The sequence below is a fragment of the Bipolaris oryzae genome (assembly GCF_000523455.1).
Source record: "Bipolaris oryzae ATCC 44560 unplaced genomic scaffold scaffold_0, whole genome shotgun sequence".
Lineage (NCBI taxonomy): Eukaryota > Fungi > Ascomycota > Dothideomycetes > Pleosporales > Pleosporaceae > Bipolaris > Bipolaris oryzae.
This window is the reverse complement of record NW_006911276.1, coordinates 594,960-612,001: the sequence shown is the minus strand read 5'-3', so window position 1 is coordinate 612,001 and position 17,042 is coordinate 594,960. Positions and strand designations below refer to the sequence as shown.

At 51.6% G+C, this 17,042-nt stretch overlaps 5 protein-coding genes across 5 annotated transcripts; 4 read left to right on the top strand and 1 right to left on the bottom strand.

Moving 5' to 3' along the window:
* Positions 1 to 797: 797 nt before the first annotated feature.
* On the top strand, positions 798 to 3,312 carry COCMIDRAFT_214 (uncharacterized protein; the record flags this gene model as incomplete). Its single annotated transcript, XM_007683888.1, has 3 exons — positions 798 to 1,048; positions 1,103 to 2,479; positions 2,529 to 3,312. 3 exons carry the CDS (start codon positions 798 to 800, stop codon positions 3,310 to 3,312), a joined length of 2,412 nt encoding a protein of 803 aa, XP_007682078.1.
* Positions 3,313 to 4,108: 796 nt separating this feature from the next.
* COCMIDRAFT_31558 (uncharacterized protein) lies at positions 4,109 to 9,001 on the top strand (the record flags this gene model as incomplete). The annotated part of the gene is made up of 8 exons (XM_007683972.1): positions 4,109 to 4,171; positions 4,225 to 5,644; positions 5,697 to 5,749; positions 6,509 to 6,751; positions 6,791 to 6,874; positions 6,967 to 7,802; positions 7,851 to 8,604; positions 8,750 to 9,001. The coding sequence occupies 8 exons, from the start codon at positions 4,109 to 4,111 to the stop codon at positions 8,999 to 9,001; spliced, it is 3,705 nt and encodes a 1,234-aa protein (XP_007682162.1).
* Positions 9,002 to 9,590: 589 nt separating this feature from the next.
* COCMIDRAFT_31557 (uncharacterized protein) lies at positions 9,591 to 10,194 on the bottom strand (the record flags this gene model as incomplete). Its single annotated transcript, XM_007683971.1, has 2 exons — positions 9,591 to 9,995; positions 10,066 to 10,194. 2 exons carry the CDS (start codon positions 10,192 to 10,194, stop codon positions 9,591 to 9,593), a joined length of 534 nt encoding a protein of 177 aa, XP_007682161.1.
* Positions 10,195 to 10,577: 383 nt separating this feature from the next.
* Positions 10,578 to 13,016, top strand: COCMIDRAFT_210 (uncharacterized protein; the record flags this gene model as incomplete). Its single annotated transcript, XM_007683887.1, has 1 exon — positions 10,578 to 13,016. One exon carries the CDS (start codon positions 10,578 to 10,580, stop codon positions 13,014 to 13,016), a length of 2,439 nt encoding a protein of 812 aa, XP_007682077.1.
* A 773-nt stretch (positions 13,017 to 13,789) lies between these two features.
* Positions 13,790 to 16,297, top strand: COCMIDRAFT_79706 (uncharacterized protein; the record flags this gene model as incomplete). The annotated part of the gene is made up of 2 exons (XM_007684088.1): positions 13,790 to 14,391; positions 14,776 to 16,297. 2 exons carry the CDS (start codon positions 13,790 to 13,792, stop codon positions 16,295 to 16,297), a joined length of 2,124 nt encoding a protein of 707 aa, XP_007682278.1.
* Between the last annotated feature and the right edge of the window lie 745 nt (positions 16,298 to 17,042).

Genomic DNA, 17,042 nt, shown 5'->3' with positions numbered 1-17,042 from the left:
CCATCTGGAGTGTCTCGCAGCATGTCTGGCATTGCACTTGGTACATAGGCCTTGTCTCTTCAAATCAAACCAAAGGCAAGCTCTGTTGGCTGCCACATGATACGGAGGTAGTGCTGTGTCTTGTTCGCACAGCACAGCACAGCAGCGTGGTCGCAAGGATGATCGGCGGGTCTTGGCAATGCCGCTGTCTTCGTAGTCACTACTACTACTGTCCAAGTAAGTACGTGGGCTTCCGCACGGCCATGCAGGCAATAGTGCCACTGTCGACGACGCATTGCTGCATTCTTGTCTGCCTCATTTGCCCCCCATACCCGAATTGAAGCATTGCTGTAATCGGCCAGCGGGGCATGTGGCTGACGGGCAAGGAGCCCCGAGGGCTGTCCTTTGTCCGTTGGGTTTGACGTTTGAGCGGACGTGCGAGCAAGGTGCACGCTAGCCCTGTGGCTGCAAAGGTATAAAGCTGCCCCTCGCTCCAAATTATTTGGGGGGGGGAAATCGGAAACCGGCCAGCCGCGACGCCATACGTCAATCTCCAGTCGCACCCAACACGCATACTCTCGCACCCAGCCCATTCACGTATCGCGCTGCACACTGGCCAGAACCCTCGACTCCCTCCATCACACACTCGGGCGCCTTCACCCATCCAACACGTTGCTTGCATCCCCAACACCCTTGCGACGACGCGCGAGCGGCCTTCCGACTGCTCTGCCGCGTCAGTACCGGATGCGCCAACTAGAAGAACGACGCGACCGCCATCACTACCACGTCGTCAGTCGCATGGGCTGTTCCGGCTCGGCATGAAGATCCTTTCGCCCCGGGATTTGAACTATCCCATCACCGTCATCGACCTTTTGAAGAAGCGTGACGCCGAGGTACCACGGTCCGAGAAGCTCTTCACGTACAGCTATGAGAGCCGCGTCGTCGAGGGCGACAAGTGGGGAGGGGAGCGGACGGTGATGAAGAAGTTTAGGCAAACTTTTGATGCGAGCACCGAAGGAAAAATCACGCGATGGTTCGTGAAGCCAGGCACTGTCATCGACCGATCCGGGTGAGTCTGCTTTGTTGTCGCAAGACAAGTCCTGGAGGCTAAACGTGCCCTTAGAATCCCATTGCTCGAGATTGAAGAGCCATGCACACACGAGACCCAGTTTGGCGGCCTCTGCGTCGATTGCGGCAGAGACATGACCCAGGTCGACTATCTGACTAAGGAGCGTGACGTTGACCGCGCAACCGTCAACATGGCCCATGACAACACAGCCCTCCTCGTCAGCCACAAAGAAGCCGTAGCCGCTGAGGAGGATGCCAAAAGGCGCCTCCTGAATGCGCGAAAGTTGACCCTGATTGTAGATCTCGACCAGACCGTCATCCACACCACCTGCGAACGAACAATTGCCGAGTGGCAGGCAGACCCCGAGAACCCAAACCACGACGCTGTCAAGGATGTGCAGGGCTTTCAACTTGCAGACGACAATGTATCCAATGTGGCTGCAAATTGGTACTATGTCAAGATGCGCCCAGGGCTCAAGGACTTCTTCGATCGAGTTTCCAAACTCTACGAAATGCACGTCTATACCATGGCTACCCGAGCATATGCGCAAGCGGTCGCAAAGATTATTGATCCCGAGCGCAAATACTTTGGCGACCGCATCCTCAGCCGCGACGAAAACTACACAGACAAGCTGAAGAGCCTGACCCGACTCTTCTACCAGAACACAGCCATGTGTGTCATTATTGATGATAGAGCAGACGTCTGGCAATATAGTCCCCATCTTGTCCGCGTACCTGTCTTCAACTTCTTCCCTGGTGCTGGCGACATCAACGCAAGCTTTCTGCCTAAACAACAAGAATTGGTATCGTTTACCAAGGACAAGTTGTCTCCAACGCCGAAGAAGTCAGCAATTGATGTCGAGATCAACAAAGCTATTGCGGTTGTAGGCAAGCCTACCGAAGGCGGTTCAGCTGGAGCTACAAATGGAGATTTAAATGAACTAGGGCAGCAACTTATATCTCTGGCGTCAACAGAAGATTTGGAAGTGCAAGCCAAGGAGCAGGAGAAGGTCATCATTGCACAGCAGACTGAACGGCCTCTATTGCAGCAACAACTTATGCAAGATAAAGAGGATGACGAGGCGGAAGACTCAGACGGCTCCCTTCAAGTAGAAAACGGCAATATGCAACATGTGGAACACCACAAAGTCCGACACAGCATCCTCAACGACAATGATAGAGGCTTGGATATCATTGAGAAGAATCTGATTCGCGTGCATCAGACGTTTTACGATGAGTACAGGAAGGCTAAGAAAGTGCCCGCGGGTGGTCGTGTTGCTGAGCTGAAAGGCGAAAAGAGCCCCAAGAAACGAGCCATGGACGATGCCATCCCTGACGTTGCAGAAATCATGCCACGCCTCAAGAGTGAGGTGCTTGATGGTGCCGTAGTTGTGTTTTCGGGTATCATACCTCTTGGCGTGGACGTTTTGTCGTAAGTTTGCTCGGACGCTGGCAGCAGTGTACAACTGACAATGACCTAGATCAGACTTTGCACTGTGGATCTCGAGTTTCGGCGCGGAGGTTGCTACCAGTGTCAATCGGCGGACAACCCATGTCATTGCCAACCCCGATCGAAAAACTACCAAAGTCAAGCGAGCTGCTCGTTATCCTCATATCAAAATCGTAAACCCTGAATGGATGTTTCAGTGTTGCACCAGGTGGGAGCATATGGACGAGACGCCCTACTTGATCGAAATCGATGCTGCCGATCGTGGTGGATCGCCAGTTCCGGATCTTGAGGACGAGAGCATTAATGGAACCGGTGACGAAGAGGTGGACGAGGCACCTCACTCACCAATAGTGGAGATGTCTGATGAGGCGTGGGCTGCGCTGGATGATGAATTGGCAGAGTTCATGGATGAGTCAGATACGGATGGCGGCAGTGAATCGGACACGGACAGTGTTCGGTCAGAGAACAGTACAGTGTCTGATGCGAAGCAAACCAAGAAGAAGCGAAAGCGCACGGATTCAACAGAGGCTAGCGAGACGGAGGAGAGCGATGCTAGCGTTACTAGCACTTCTCGACTGCAGCGGCGGAAGAAACGGACCATGGAGCGAGTGACGTCCATGACAAACGTTGTTAGTGCGGAGAAGTCGTCTGGTCTACCCAGTCCCGAAACCACGGGACCGGAGGAGGAGCAAGGCGAAGATGAGGACAAGACGGCTGAAGCCAATGGGGTTGCGCCAGACCTGGAGGAGGATTATGACGATGGACTCGAGGCAGAGCTATTGGCGGGGTTTGGCGATAGTGATGGAGAAGAATGAGGGAAACGTGTACATTGGAAAGCGAAAGCGAAGGGATCTCTTGGAGGCTTTGTCTCATCCATGGTCTCACCTGCATAGCGAGGTGTCTGGCATCTGGCGTTGAACATCTTGGGCATTTTCTTGGGGATACCTTACAATTGAACGTATGATTTTCGAGCTTGGCAGAGGAGTGTCTGGTGTTTGTACCATGGGTGTTATCAGTGTGTGTACACTACTTGTTAAAACGTGTACATACATGGCATGTACATACTCGTCATACTTGGATGTACTGAAGGCGGACGTGATGCGCCCGAAGGAGCAGTCCAAGTACGGCATCCAATGGTAGCACAGGCAGGCCACTCGACTCCACTTACCCCAGCATGTCGGCTACTCTGTGTGTGTGTACTTACTTACTCTATGCTAGCGCCCTTTTGTTCTGCCCGTGTGGACCCTGGTGCTCCCTCGGCCCAGCCAGTGGTGGGGGCCCTCGTCATGGCGGGACAGGTGAAGTGAGGCTGAGAGGAGTTGGTTGCTTTGGTGGGCGCAGGCAAGCCGTGGAGAAGCCCCAGCAGCCTCCGGCCCCTACTCACTCTGTCTGCTTTTGCTTGTCCACTTCAGCCTCATCAGCAACCCGCCGTGTGCAGCGCCTGGTAGCAGGCAGCAGGCAGCAGCGCTGACAAACACAATTCCACCACACATTCTGCGCCCATCACAAGACGCCGATAGCAAACACCCACACCACCACACTTGGCCTCCTGCTCTCGGCTGAGATTAAATTCTCCGGCAGGCGAGCGACTCTTGTCGCACAGCACACAAGATGGCGCCCCGGCTAGCTTTCATGGACTTGTCTGTCGACTTGAAGACGCTCGTCATTCAGCACGCAAGTACCGCGTAGCCTCTGTGTGACCGCTACAGCTGACTCTCACATCGTAGATCAATCGCCCAACCGACCTCAAGAACCTATGTCTCACATGCAAGCAGTTGCATGAGATTGCTGCCCGCCAGCTCTACTACGAGGTCACTCTCGACGTCGGCTCGCCCAACGATACGCGCCTCGCAGCCTTCCTCAACCCCAGGAACATCGGCCTACAGCATGTGCGCAAGCTTGACCTCTACCTTGCAGATGTGCTAGACAAGTGCAACCAACAACAGCAGGCCAACTTTGCCATTCGCATGATTTTGGAACTGCTGCCGGAGAATCAGTTGGACAAGTTCTCCTGGCATCCCTGGTCGCCCTTTTCTGCCGACAACTTGGTCTTGCTGTATCGGAAGCAGAAGCGCATGAAGTGGCTCGAGGGCATTTCTCTGGACCGCAATGTCTTGGAGGAGTTGCAGAAGTTGCCCAACATTGACAAGTGCTTTGACAATGTACGCAAAATTGGCCTATACCCCGACTCACGAGAGGTTTTGGAATTTTGCCACTTTCTACTCAAGAATACGGCCAACCGCACACTTGACAAGATCACATTACACGCCAGCTTTGACGAGCTGGATTCGTCCATTACCACGCGCGAGTTGAACGACACGGTCAATGAGCCTGGTCTGATTACGTCGACCATGTTCAGCCACATGCAGCCTTTCGCAAAGTGCACGCCCATGGCACTCAAAGAGATCACGCTACAAAAGCTACATCTACGGTACGCGGCAGGGACATACTGCAAACTGATCGACTTCCAAACGATTAAAAGCATCCGTGTGTTTGGCTGCTCGGGCGCCGACGCCCTGTTGGCCGAACTGAGCAAAAGCACAAAGCTTCCCGACAAACTCGAGACACTGGAACTCAAGCACGACGACAATACGGAAAACGATGGGTTGGGTGCCATTGACGGGTTTCTCTGCCTAGTGTCTGGGATCAAGACCTTGACACTGGACCTCACGTACGTCAAGGCGCTGCCGGCTGCTGCGGGCATTGTGCGCCATGGCAAGACGTTGAAGAGTCTGAACGTGCATGGCAGCACGGGCCCTGAGAGCTGTGACGAGGAGCTCGTGTACGACTATTCATCCTTCTCGCAGATATGCAAGGACTGCACGTTGCTAGAACAGATTTCAGTAGCGTTTCCTGCCGTGAGCGTGGTTCGAAGCAAGAACGATAGCTTTGTCAACTTTGAAAACTGCCTGGGTGACCTTTGCCATCTGGCCACACTAAACATTACGACGTGGCCGACCAACAGTCCTTCGTCGAGCAAATTGCCGCGCAAGATCTATGAGCATCTCCTTGCCGGGCTGGCGCAACAGGGGTTTGAGCGCAGTCGGGACCATGCCAAGGAGCAAGGGCGCTCATGCAAACTCGGACTTATTGCCTTTGGCTCGTCGGACAAGGTCTACGACCGCGAGGATAGTCAGAACCAAATTAGTGAGTAGCTGGGTCGAGGCCTACGAGACAGTTGCTAACAGGGCGTGTGCAGTATTTGTCAAGGGGCGGCAGATTGATCCACTGGGCAAGGAAACATCGACGGCTGTGCAGATTGGGTGGTGTCTGCGCAAGTATGTTGATGCTGGGGACAAGTCGGACGTGCTTGATTTTTCTCTTACGCGGAGCACACGTCCGCCGACACGCAGCTCAGCGGACAGCGACGACAGCGACTGACAGACACGACGAGGCGAGGAGCTGGAGTGGGACCTGGCGCTTATGGATGTGTAAGTAGTATGTGCTTAGTTAGTGTTGGGGCGGGGGGTGGGGGGTAATAGTGGAGGCAGCATGTAGTGGTATGTATGGCCAGGCAGGGGAGTGTATTGGCGATGACGTGTGTGGTGAGTATCAGGACGCAATGGGACGAACATGTGTTCACAATGTCGGAGGATTTTGTCTGGCTTTGGATCGACGTCGCTTGGGGATGGTGCAGGTGCAGGTGCAGTCTGAGTCCCACTCCCACTCCCACTCCCACTCCCAGCGCAAGCGTAAGCGCATGGGCATGCACTTGCACCTTGGTGGCCTCGGCTGTTTCCGCGTGTGGTCGGACCGCGACGTCAATCTCACCTGCGTGTGCAGTGGCAGGCCAGTCCAGTCCAGTCCAGTCCAGTCTTGTTTCTGCTCTTCGTCTCCCGTCCGCGTCTGGCTGCGCAATGCGACGAGTCCAAGAGGGACACCGTAGTACAGCCTGCCCCAGCTCCTGCGCCTGCGCCTGCTCCGGCTCCTCGCTGCACCCCACGACGCCTCGTCTGTCTGTGTCCCAAAGCTGACGCGACGTCACCTCGCCTCCTTCCTGCGCGGCGGGAGAAATTCGGAATCATGAAATCCCCAGACTCGCCCCAGTACCTACCACCCCAGGACCCGCACTACACCTATTCCCCCGCCCCCGCCCACGCCCACGCCCACGCCCTCGATGCCATTCAGCAGCCACCACAGCCGGTCCAGCCACCACAGTCTGCCCGTCTGCCCTACCCCCACGATGCCGCCTTTCCCAAGCTCGAGAACATCAACGAGGTGCTCCAAGCCCAGCAGGCCCAGCAGGCCCTCCACGCAAATCATATCCTGAATTCGCCTCAACCCCAGCCCCAGCCCCAATCCCAATCCCAATCCCAACAGTCCAGGCCAAATAGGCTACGCAAGGCTTGCGATTCTTGCAGCATCCGCAAGGTCAAGGTATGCCACGCCACGCGCCCACACGCCCCCTACCTATCTATACCTGTACTGGCTTCACACATCTTGTTGCTGACTCGCGCCTTCTGCTCCAGTGCGATGAATCGGGCCCACCCTGTAGGGCTTGTGTAGCCCTTGAAATCCCATGCACATTCGACCGCCCCAGCCGAAGACGCGGGCCTCCCAATAGACACGCCGAAGCCATCAAGCGGCGGCGCGTTGCCGGCATAGACTCGGAAGGGTCAGCGCCCGAATCTCCCACCAGTGCTGCTCACGCCTTGGCCCAACTCCAGTCCTCCCAGCTCCAGTCCGTCCAGCCAGCCCAGCTCTCTGCCGAGGAAATATGCGCCCTCCCGACCCTCAACGCCCTCATTGACGACTTCTTTACCTACATACATCCACTGTGTCCCTTTCCGCACGAGCCCTCGTTTCGCGAGGCATGGGGCCGCAGAGAAGACTTGACGAACCCATCCTTCCTCGCCCTGCTAGCCTCCATGATCGCTACCTTGGTCGCCTCTTTCCCCCGGAAACCGCGTCTGCACCTCAACTCACAAACGCGCCACGAATACCCAAATCATCTTGCCCTGGTTGACAAGTGCCGAGACGTTTGTGCGCGTGCGCGAGGCCCTGGCTACCTCGATCGTCCTTCTCTGAGTGTGTATGATGCTTGCACAAGCTACTTTCTTGGCTTGACTGGAGCCTATGTCTTCCAATGGCGGCAGCTGCGCCTGTACATGGCCGAATGCCTGACCATCATACGCGGCTTGGGTCTCCACAAACCCGAACTCCAGTGCTATACTTACCTCGGCGGTGTACCTAATGCCTGGGGCTCCAGTGGTCCCAACTACGACGGCTCAAGGGAGGCCAAAGTCGACTATATCACAGAAGAGATTGGCCGTCGTGTTTTCTGGACTGTCTTCGTTGGTGTGCGGTGGGTTACGTCCTATCTCCAGTCTCAACAATCACTAATTTCAATTAGGACCATACAACAGTTGGGTGCATCTTTCGGAGAGCTTGTGATTGCGCCTGCAACACCCAGCGAGCCTCTACCTCCTCTACCGCGAGAAGTAGATGATGTACACATCTTTCCTCACGAGATTCAACCACAGCAGGACGGTATTGTCTCAATGCTCACTGGCTTCAATATCAACGTGCGCATTTATCTTTCATACTCTTCACTCGCTACAGCCGAGATGGCTTTCGGCATTGACGAGATATTCGATTGGGACCGACAGCAGCGTGTTTTGCAGCAAAGCTTGCAGCGTTGCAGGCAGATCTTGCAAAGCATACCAGAGGTACTAAAGGTTCGTCCCAAGACTGGGAGAGATAGCGAGGTTGAGCCACAAAAATCGTATCAACCGCCCGTAAACGAGTACGCAGGTATGCGAGATCGTGCAACAGATGATTACCACAAGTCAGATGCTCCAGATTCACGACGCTACGAGATACAGAAAGCAAACATATACGCCAGCCATTTGGCCACCCGCTCCCACTTAGTTGAGAAGTATTTTTTACAACTAGAAAAGTACCAAAGAACAAAAGCCCAAGCGATTCTACAGAGCTCTACCAATGCGATTGCGGCAGGAATCGATAAGTTCGTATCTGACACAACAGCTGACCCTGAAGCTCTCGAAAAGATAATGTCTGAAGAGCGCGAACAGGTGGTCAAAGACCTCTTGGTGGTACTCAGCAATATCGACATGGTCAACATGGAGCCCAATGGTGACTCTTTTGTAAGTCTACACGTTCTCTTACAAGACTTGGGTCTCCTCTGTCAAGCTGGATACCTGGTGATATACCTACTCTCTGTGTTTTTTTCTTCTTCTTGCCCCAACCACCATGAGTCCGTTCGTAGACTTACAGGTCGATCCAACACAGATACAGAAAATTCGATCTATTGCCAGTACGCTGCTTGACGTACCTAAAGAAAGAAAAGGTAGTGTAGCGCAACAGCATCAAGATTACCTGTACAAATTCCTGGATATACTAAGCAAGTTGGAGAGGGTAAGCCCAGAAGTCAGTGCTCCCAATGGCGGCAGCTTTGATGAAGAAAGCGAGTTGCGCTTGTGGGCAGATTTGAGGGATCATCAATTGAGATTCCAAGAGCATGGGGGTATTTACGGCTTTTGATGAAGCGGCAGCTAGGTTGGGATCTGAGCCGAGCAAAGACCAATCTTACTCAAGATATCCATCACGCAAAAGCCTGTCACTCCTGATCTTCCAACAACCACATTGGAGGCAACGTCAGGAAACAGCCTATCGGCAAAGGCCTCGTTCCCTAATGACATTTGACCTTTCCATTCATCATGAGCAAATCATCGCTATAGACTGGCTTTGAATGCAATCATGATGTCAGAGGTTCATATGGAATACTAGATAATATGGGGTTTCTCTCAGCGTAGAGCCACCTTTCGCACATAAGATGATTCATATTGTAGCATCCCTCTCTTGATTCTAGTAATGTTGAGTGATGCTTAGAGAAGACGTGTTCCCACCTCTGCAAATCTCAAGTATCTTTCTAATGCCCTTTCCAACAATGACCCAGTGTCCAAGGGTGCACGTGTCATACCCAAACCTCATCATCCGGTTCTCATCTTGTGCAACAGACAAGAACTGGATCTGGATGCTCCCGCGACGTCTCATATTCTGTACTTCTAAGCCCCGCTCCGGAATGACTCGAGCATAACAGCAACGAAAATCTGAAACTCTGCCCATCAGCCTATGGCACGACGACTACACCCAAGCTTCCAGCCTGCCCTACAATGCTCCTCGCAATCCCCTCGAGACTCAACCCACTCAATCGCGTCTCACTGTGCTTGATCTTGGCAATCTCATACACATGCTTCAGGCTGACGGTACCCACCGTACCCTTGACCGCATTTCCCGCCGTTGGACTACTCGTTGACGTTTTTCCCTTTTGTCCTTCGTGGTTGTTCATTGGCCCGGGGACGTTTCCTGCACCCCGTATCTTGTTCTTGGTGGGTAGTACACCTGCCGCACTTAGGAGGAGGGTCGCAGTAGGTGGTGTGCGAAGCTGAAAGTGGAATGAGCGATCGGGGCGGACTGTGATGCGCGCAGGTATGGGCGTGCCCGCTGTATAGTGTGCTGTTCTTGCATTGAACTCCTGAGATCAGGTTATCAGCTGAATGATCTTGCAACAATGGGTCGAGGTAGAAGATCCTCTTGTAACATACTTTGCAAAAATCCATGCTCTTTACACCTTTACTTCCCAGCGCTGGTCCTACAGGTGGTGAGGGTGACGCTTGACCTGCGCCTACGATCAATTTGACAATTTGATCTTTTGCTATTGCTTTTCGCGCCATGATGTGAGGATGTGTAATGTGGTGGCGGTGGTGGGTGCGTTTGGGGAATTTGCGGAGAGGCTCGGAGGTGCCAGTCACAGGGTTTTCTGCACCCGGTTCAATTCATTTTTTTTCACACAATCAATCCGTTTTGACACTTTTGGTGGAAAATGTTCATTTCACTGGATGATTGGAATGTTCATGAAGAATAAATTGACTTTGCATAGGATGATGTGGGTGCCTATTGTTGCACGTGACAGCGCGAATACGCTAATGAGGGACGTGATGTTAGTCCGCCACCTTGGAGCACCGAGCAACACTTCTGCACTATTCTTCCAACCTTCACCACGTTGTTCAAAACGCCCCATAAAACCCTGCCGAGTTCTCCGGTGTAGTGATTAATCATGCATCGGCCGAAAACACTCGCAACCGGCGAGGCCACGCCTTTGAAGCCTGCAGCGCGTCTCTATGGTGGCACTCCGCAGTCGACCGAACGTTTAATCAAACCATTCCGATGTCCAGGTTCAGCCACCGTATCGCGAGTGTCAGAAAAACCAGCGAGGAAGAGGCGGAAAGTCGATTACTCTGGCGCTGGTGGTGAGGATGGGGAAAGTGATAAACCGTACTCCAACGAGGATCGATTAGCCCTCGCCACACGAGACGCGAACCGATTCCCAGTGTTCAAACCCAAAGACAAAGAGACTGCATTCAGGGCGAAATTCATTGTGCCTCTAGTCAATAAGGACACTGGAGCATATAACCCAAATCGACCAGCGCCTCTATTGGGTATGCGAACTGGAACTGTCTTCGTTGCACGACCATTGCATGACCCCAGTGGAGAATTTGCAATCGTATTATACGACCCAACTGTTGACGACAAGCCGGAGCCGAAACAAGACCCTGAGCCCAAGGAAAGTCAAATTGAGAAGAAGGAGCTAGATGCTCCACTGGTTCATAAAAGTTTAGCGGAGATACTGGGTTTGAAGAAGAAGGTAGACAACGAGCGACCGCGTGTACCAGTCGTGATAGATCCAAGGCTCGCCAAGGTTCTGCGACCCCATCAGGTTGAAGGAGTGAAGTTTTTGTACCGAGCCACGACTGGTATGATTGATCCAAAGGCGAACGGCTGTATCATGGCCGATGAGATGGGACTCGGCAAGACATTGCAGTGCATCACGCTGATGTGGACGCTGTTGAAGCAGTCACCCGAAGCTGGTAAATCCACAATACAGAAATGCGTTATTGCATGTCCCTCGAGTTTAGTAAGAAATTGGGCAAACGAGCTGGTCAAATGGCTGGGAAAAGATGCCGTTACCCCTTTCGCGATCGACGGAAAAGCGTCGAAAGAAGAACTGATTCAACAAATACGGCAATGGTCAATCGCGTCCGGACGCGCAGTTGTTCGGCCAGTGTTGATTGTGTCCTATGAAACACTGCGACTCTACGTGGACGAGTTTGGACAAACGTCAATTGGATTGATGCTTTGCGACGAAGGTCATCGATTGAAGAATGGAGACAGCCTAACTTTCACGGCCTTGAACAGCTTGAACGTACAGAGACGTGTCATCCTTTCCGGTACGCCCATCCAGAACGATCTTTCAGAGTATTTTGCACTGCTCAATTTCGCGAATCCTGGTTACCTTGGTACACGAATGGAATTCCGCAAGCAATTCGAAATACCCATTCTGAAGGGTCGTGATGCCAACGGAACAGATGCAGACGTACAGAAGGGTAACGAGCGGCTCACGGAGCTATTGGGCCTGGTCAACAAATTCATCATCAGACGAACTAACGACATTCTCTCCAAATACCTACCGGTCAAATATGAGCACGTCGTGTTCTGCAATCTTGCACCGTTTCAAAAGGACCTATACAATCATTTTATCAAGTCACCGGATGTTCAAAGCCTGCTACGCGGCAAAGGTTCGCAGCCCCTCAAGGTCATTGGCATGCTCAAGAAGCTATGCAACCACCCTGACCTGCTCAATCTACCAGAAGACTTGCCAGGATGTGAAGACAAGCTACCTGAAGATTTTGTGCAAAAGGACGCACGAGGTCGAGACCGGGAGGTCAAAGTGTGGTACTCTGGAAAGATGGCCGTCCTTGACCGTATGCTTGCACGCATACGCGCCGAGACAAACGACAAGATTGTCTTGATTTCCAACTACACTCAGACACTCGACATTTTTGCCATGCTTTGCCGATCACGTGGATATGGTTGTTTCCGCCTAGACGGCACAATGAACGTTAGCAAACGACAAAAACTGGTTGACAAGTTCAATGACCCGGAGAGCCCCGAATTTGTCTTCCTTCTCTCCTCCAAGGCTGGTGGATGTGGTCTCAATCTCATTGGCGCTAACCGACTTGTCCTTTTCGATCCCGATTGGAACCCAGCTGCCGACCAGCAAGCCCTTGCTCGTGTGTGGCGTGATGGCCAGAAAAAGGACTGCTTCGTGTACCGCTTCATCACCACCGGTACCATTGAAGAGAAGGTCTTCCAGCGACAATCTCACAAGCAGTCGCTCTCGTCCTGTGTTGTTGACTCTGCAGAGGATGTAGAGAGGCATTTCAGTCTTGACTCGCTTCGTGAGCTTTTCCAATACCGCGATAATACGACTAGTGATACCCATGACACGTTCAAATGCAAGCGATGCCGGAAAGAGGACGGCAAGCAAATCATCAAGGCTCCGGCTATGTTGTATGGTGATACGAGTACTTGGAATCATTTTGTGAATGATGGTGAGACTGGCGCACTAGGCAAGATTCAAGATTTGTTGCTTAGACAGGAGACGGCGAATGACTTGAAGGACGTTAGTGCTGTATTCCAGTATATAAGTCATTAAGAATCAGGCTTGGGGCGTTACCTGGAATAGCAGCGGTCTTGCTATGGGTTATTTGTATTTGTTCTTGTGTTTATAGCGTTCATGAAGCATGATATCGCGAGCAGTGTTTTGATGAGCGTGGCATGAGGAATAGAACGAATTTATCATTCGGAGACGACGACCATTGTGACTCTTGATAGCTTTCACTATTTGCACCTGTCTGGCGTATATCATATTAGCTTATTTCTCTTAGACAAAAAGAAAATAGTAAGCTACAGTCTGACCTGATAGAGTTGGGTATCAAAAAGAAGACTTTGTTGTTAGAGTAAAGATTCTAATAAGAAGCTCTTCTTCTGAACCTTAGAAAAGTTGTTTAGTAGCACTCATAATTTCTCTATAGTAGGTGTACGCCTATAGGCGCGACAACTAGGCCAACTATGGTTGCGACGAAGGCAGCAACAGCGAACTACGATTGTAATAAGGACAGCAGCGCGCCGATGCCTATGAATTCGCCATATCGTCCGTCCTTCTCTCCCAATCTCATCACCGCCGCGAATTCATTTGGGCTCAGTCTCAACTCTCACCAACACAATGGCGAGCTTCCTTTCGTGGCCGTCTTATTATCAAGAGCGTTTCCAGAACACAGTCCAAACGCGCAACCGAACAGGCCCTTAGCGTGACTCTACTTCCGCTGTTCTCCCGCCACTTGGTCCAAGCTTCAACATTTTGTAGAGAGCTTCGTTAGCTGTCCATCACCCCCTTACGAACAAGCACATATACACCAATCACCCATCATGGATCCAAAACGTCGCAAGATCGGCGATCAAGATGTCAGCGCACTTCGCCTCGCCTCACGACAAAAGTACCTTGCCGAACGAGAGGCGCAACAGCTCGCCATCCTCCGTCGCACAGTCGCCGATGAAGCAGAAGAGGAAGAAAGACTAGGATCCAGATTATCAGAGAGGGAACGCAAAGAGTTTGCAAAGAATAGAGAGACTCTGAGGTTGGCCGAGGAAAGGAACGGCATTGATGAGCACCGCGATGGGTTCATGATCCCCGATGCCGACTTCTCGAACAAGGCCGAAGTGCTCAACCGTCGTGACGACGCGAGCCACTTCAAGTCGGAATACCAGCAGTGGGAGGAAGACCAGATGAATAAAATCAAAAGCCAGACCAAGAAGGCAGAGCGCGTGCAGGAGGACGACTACGAGTTTGTTTTCGATACTTCGAATCAGATTCAGTTCCAACAAGACATTTCGAGTCGCATCGATCCCGCTAAACAGGCTCTCCAAGCCCAACTCGACTCAGCGGAAAAGCGGGCCAAGACTATTGATGAGGTTCGCAAAAGTCTACCTGTTTACAAGTACCGTGAGGAAATACTCGATGCCGTCTCCAAGTATCAAACACTTGTCGTAGTCGGTGATACTGGATCGGGAAAGACGACGCAAATTCCTCAATTCGCGGCCGAGGCTGGCTACACAAAGACTGGATCGATTGCAATCACACAGCCCAGACGAGTAGCAGCCATGAGCGTGGCTAAGCGTGTTGCAGAAGAGTATGGATGCAAGCTAGGTCACGAAGTTGGCTACAGTGTCCGTTTTGACGACAAGACAAGCGACAAGACCATTGTCAAGTTCGCTACAGATGGTGTCCTTCTACGTGAGGCTATGACCGATCCCTTATTGTCAAACTACTCTGTGGTGATGATTGACGAGGCACACGAGAGATCAATCGCTTCGGATCTGCTGCTGTGCCTGTGTCGTGAAGTCTGCCGTGCCAGGCCAGAGTTCAAGCTGCTGGTTCTTTCTGCCACGATCAACGCCTCCAAATTCTCAAAGTATTTCGACGATGCACCTACGTTTTATGTCGAGGGCAGGACCTTTCCGATTAACATCCTCTACACGAGCGCTCCAGAAGCCAACTACCTTAGCGCCGGCATCACGTCTGCTCTCCAAATTCACTTGGCTGCAGAGCTTCCGGGAGACATACTCATGTTTCTTACTGGAGAGGAAGAGATTCAAGCTGCCGTAGAAAACATAGAAACAACAATGAAGAAGCTGGGCGGACGGGCTAAAGAACTGATTGTTTGTCCGCTGTACAGTGCGCTTCCGCCAGATGCACAAGCCAAGGTCTTTGAGCCTACGCCACCCAATGCTAGAAAGCTGGTTATTTCTACCGACATTGCTGAGACATCGCTAACTATAGACGGCATTCGCCATGTCATTGACTCGGGCTATAGTAAGCAGAGTAATTACATATCGTCAAACGGCATCAGCTCGCTGATCGTTAGCCCCATTTCTCGTGCAAGCGCCAACCAGCGGGCTGGTCGTGCTGGACGCACAAGCGAGGGATATTGCTACCGCCTGTATACAAAACACGCCTTTTACAATGAGCTCAGTGAAACTACTGAGCCCGAGCTACTGCGCGCAAACCTTGACGGTGTCGTCCTGACATTAAAGGCTTTGGGCATTGACAATCTGCTTGAATTTGAGTTCCTGGATCCTCCATCAAGCACATCTCTCATCAAGTCTCTGGAAAATCTGTATGCACTGGGGGCTCTGGACTCTACTGGAAAATTGACTCGACTCGGTCGCCGAATGGCAGAATTGCCACTTGACATCAAACTTTCCAAAGCTATACTTGCATCGGAGAAGTACGGCTGTCGCGAGGAAATATTGTCTATTGTCAGCGTTTTGGGAGAGTCAGCCTCACTCTTCCTCCGGCCAAAAGACAAAAGAGTGGCGGCAGATGCTGCTCGAGCCCGCTTCAGCAGCAAAGAAGGCGGTGACTTCATGACATTTCTCAACATATGGGACCAGTTTGAGGACAGTGGCTTTGATAGTCGGTGGGCAACCGAGAACTTTCTACAGTGGAGATGCCTCAACCGAGCTCGCGACGTGCGCGATCAGTTGGCCAAGCTCTGCGATCGTGTCGAGGTACCATTTTCCAGCTGTGGTAGCACGAACCATGTTGCTATCCGTAAGTGCATAACATCGGCTTATTTTATCAACGCTGCCAGGCTAGCACGCGACGGATTGAGTTATCGTGCCATTTCTAACAGCGGGATGACCATCTTCATACACCCATCGTCAAGTCTGATCGAGAATCGTCCAAAATGGATCGTCTATTTCGAGATTGTAGAGTCATCCAAGACTTATGCACGAGCCGTTCTGCCTATCAGTCCAGAATGGCTAGTCGAGGTAGCGCCTCACATGCACACAGAGAGCTCGATTGGTAAGCTTGGCGACGACAAGAAGATGCCAAAGGAGAAATCGATGGTCTCGGCAACAGCACGACGATGAAGGGCTAGAATGCCCAAGCATGTGGCATATAGCTATGACATGTTCCGATCACTCTTATGTATAATTGCGAGATGCTAACTCTGCACCCACATTCCTAGCATCCAGGTATATTGCGGGAAAGAAGTCGGCCTCTCTTCTGTTTCAAAAGCATTGAAATCAGGCGTCATGGTAATGGGATGGATGACTGCTTGTCGATATGATACCCTATGTGAATTGTTTTTTTTGGGGGTGGTGTTTGCTTCCTTGGCTTCCATACACCCGATAAAACCTAAAAATCAAAGCAACCAGGCATAGCCCATCAAAACTAGCCATTAAGAACATGGAATAATTCCATCATAACGTGCTTCTTTCTTAATAGAATTTATACTATCGGATACGTATGTATTACTTCTATAGTCCTTAAACTTTTAAATATTGACTCTCATCTATAAGTGCGGTAGCAGTCTGAGAAGTAAGTGGATACTGTAAGGGGCTGCGCCATGAATAAGACACGCAATATTATCACGTGCCTACCCGTACGAACGCTTAGTTAATGAGAACCCCTTCATACGAAAGCATCAGAAGAAGTATAAAAGCGTAAGCTTTCGTACAATAGCTTTCCTCTTCTTATCTTTCTTCTTTTGTAGCTTCGGTTAATGCAAACTCGTTCGAAGACCTCTTCGGCCATAACAGATACTAGTTTAGCTATATTTCAAGTGGCTACCTAGTAGACAAAAACACAAGTACTCTACATAGGCTATCACCT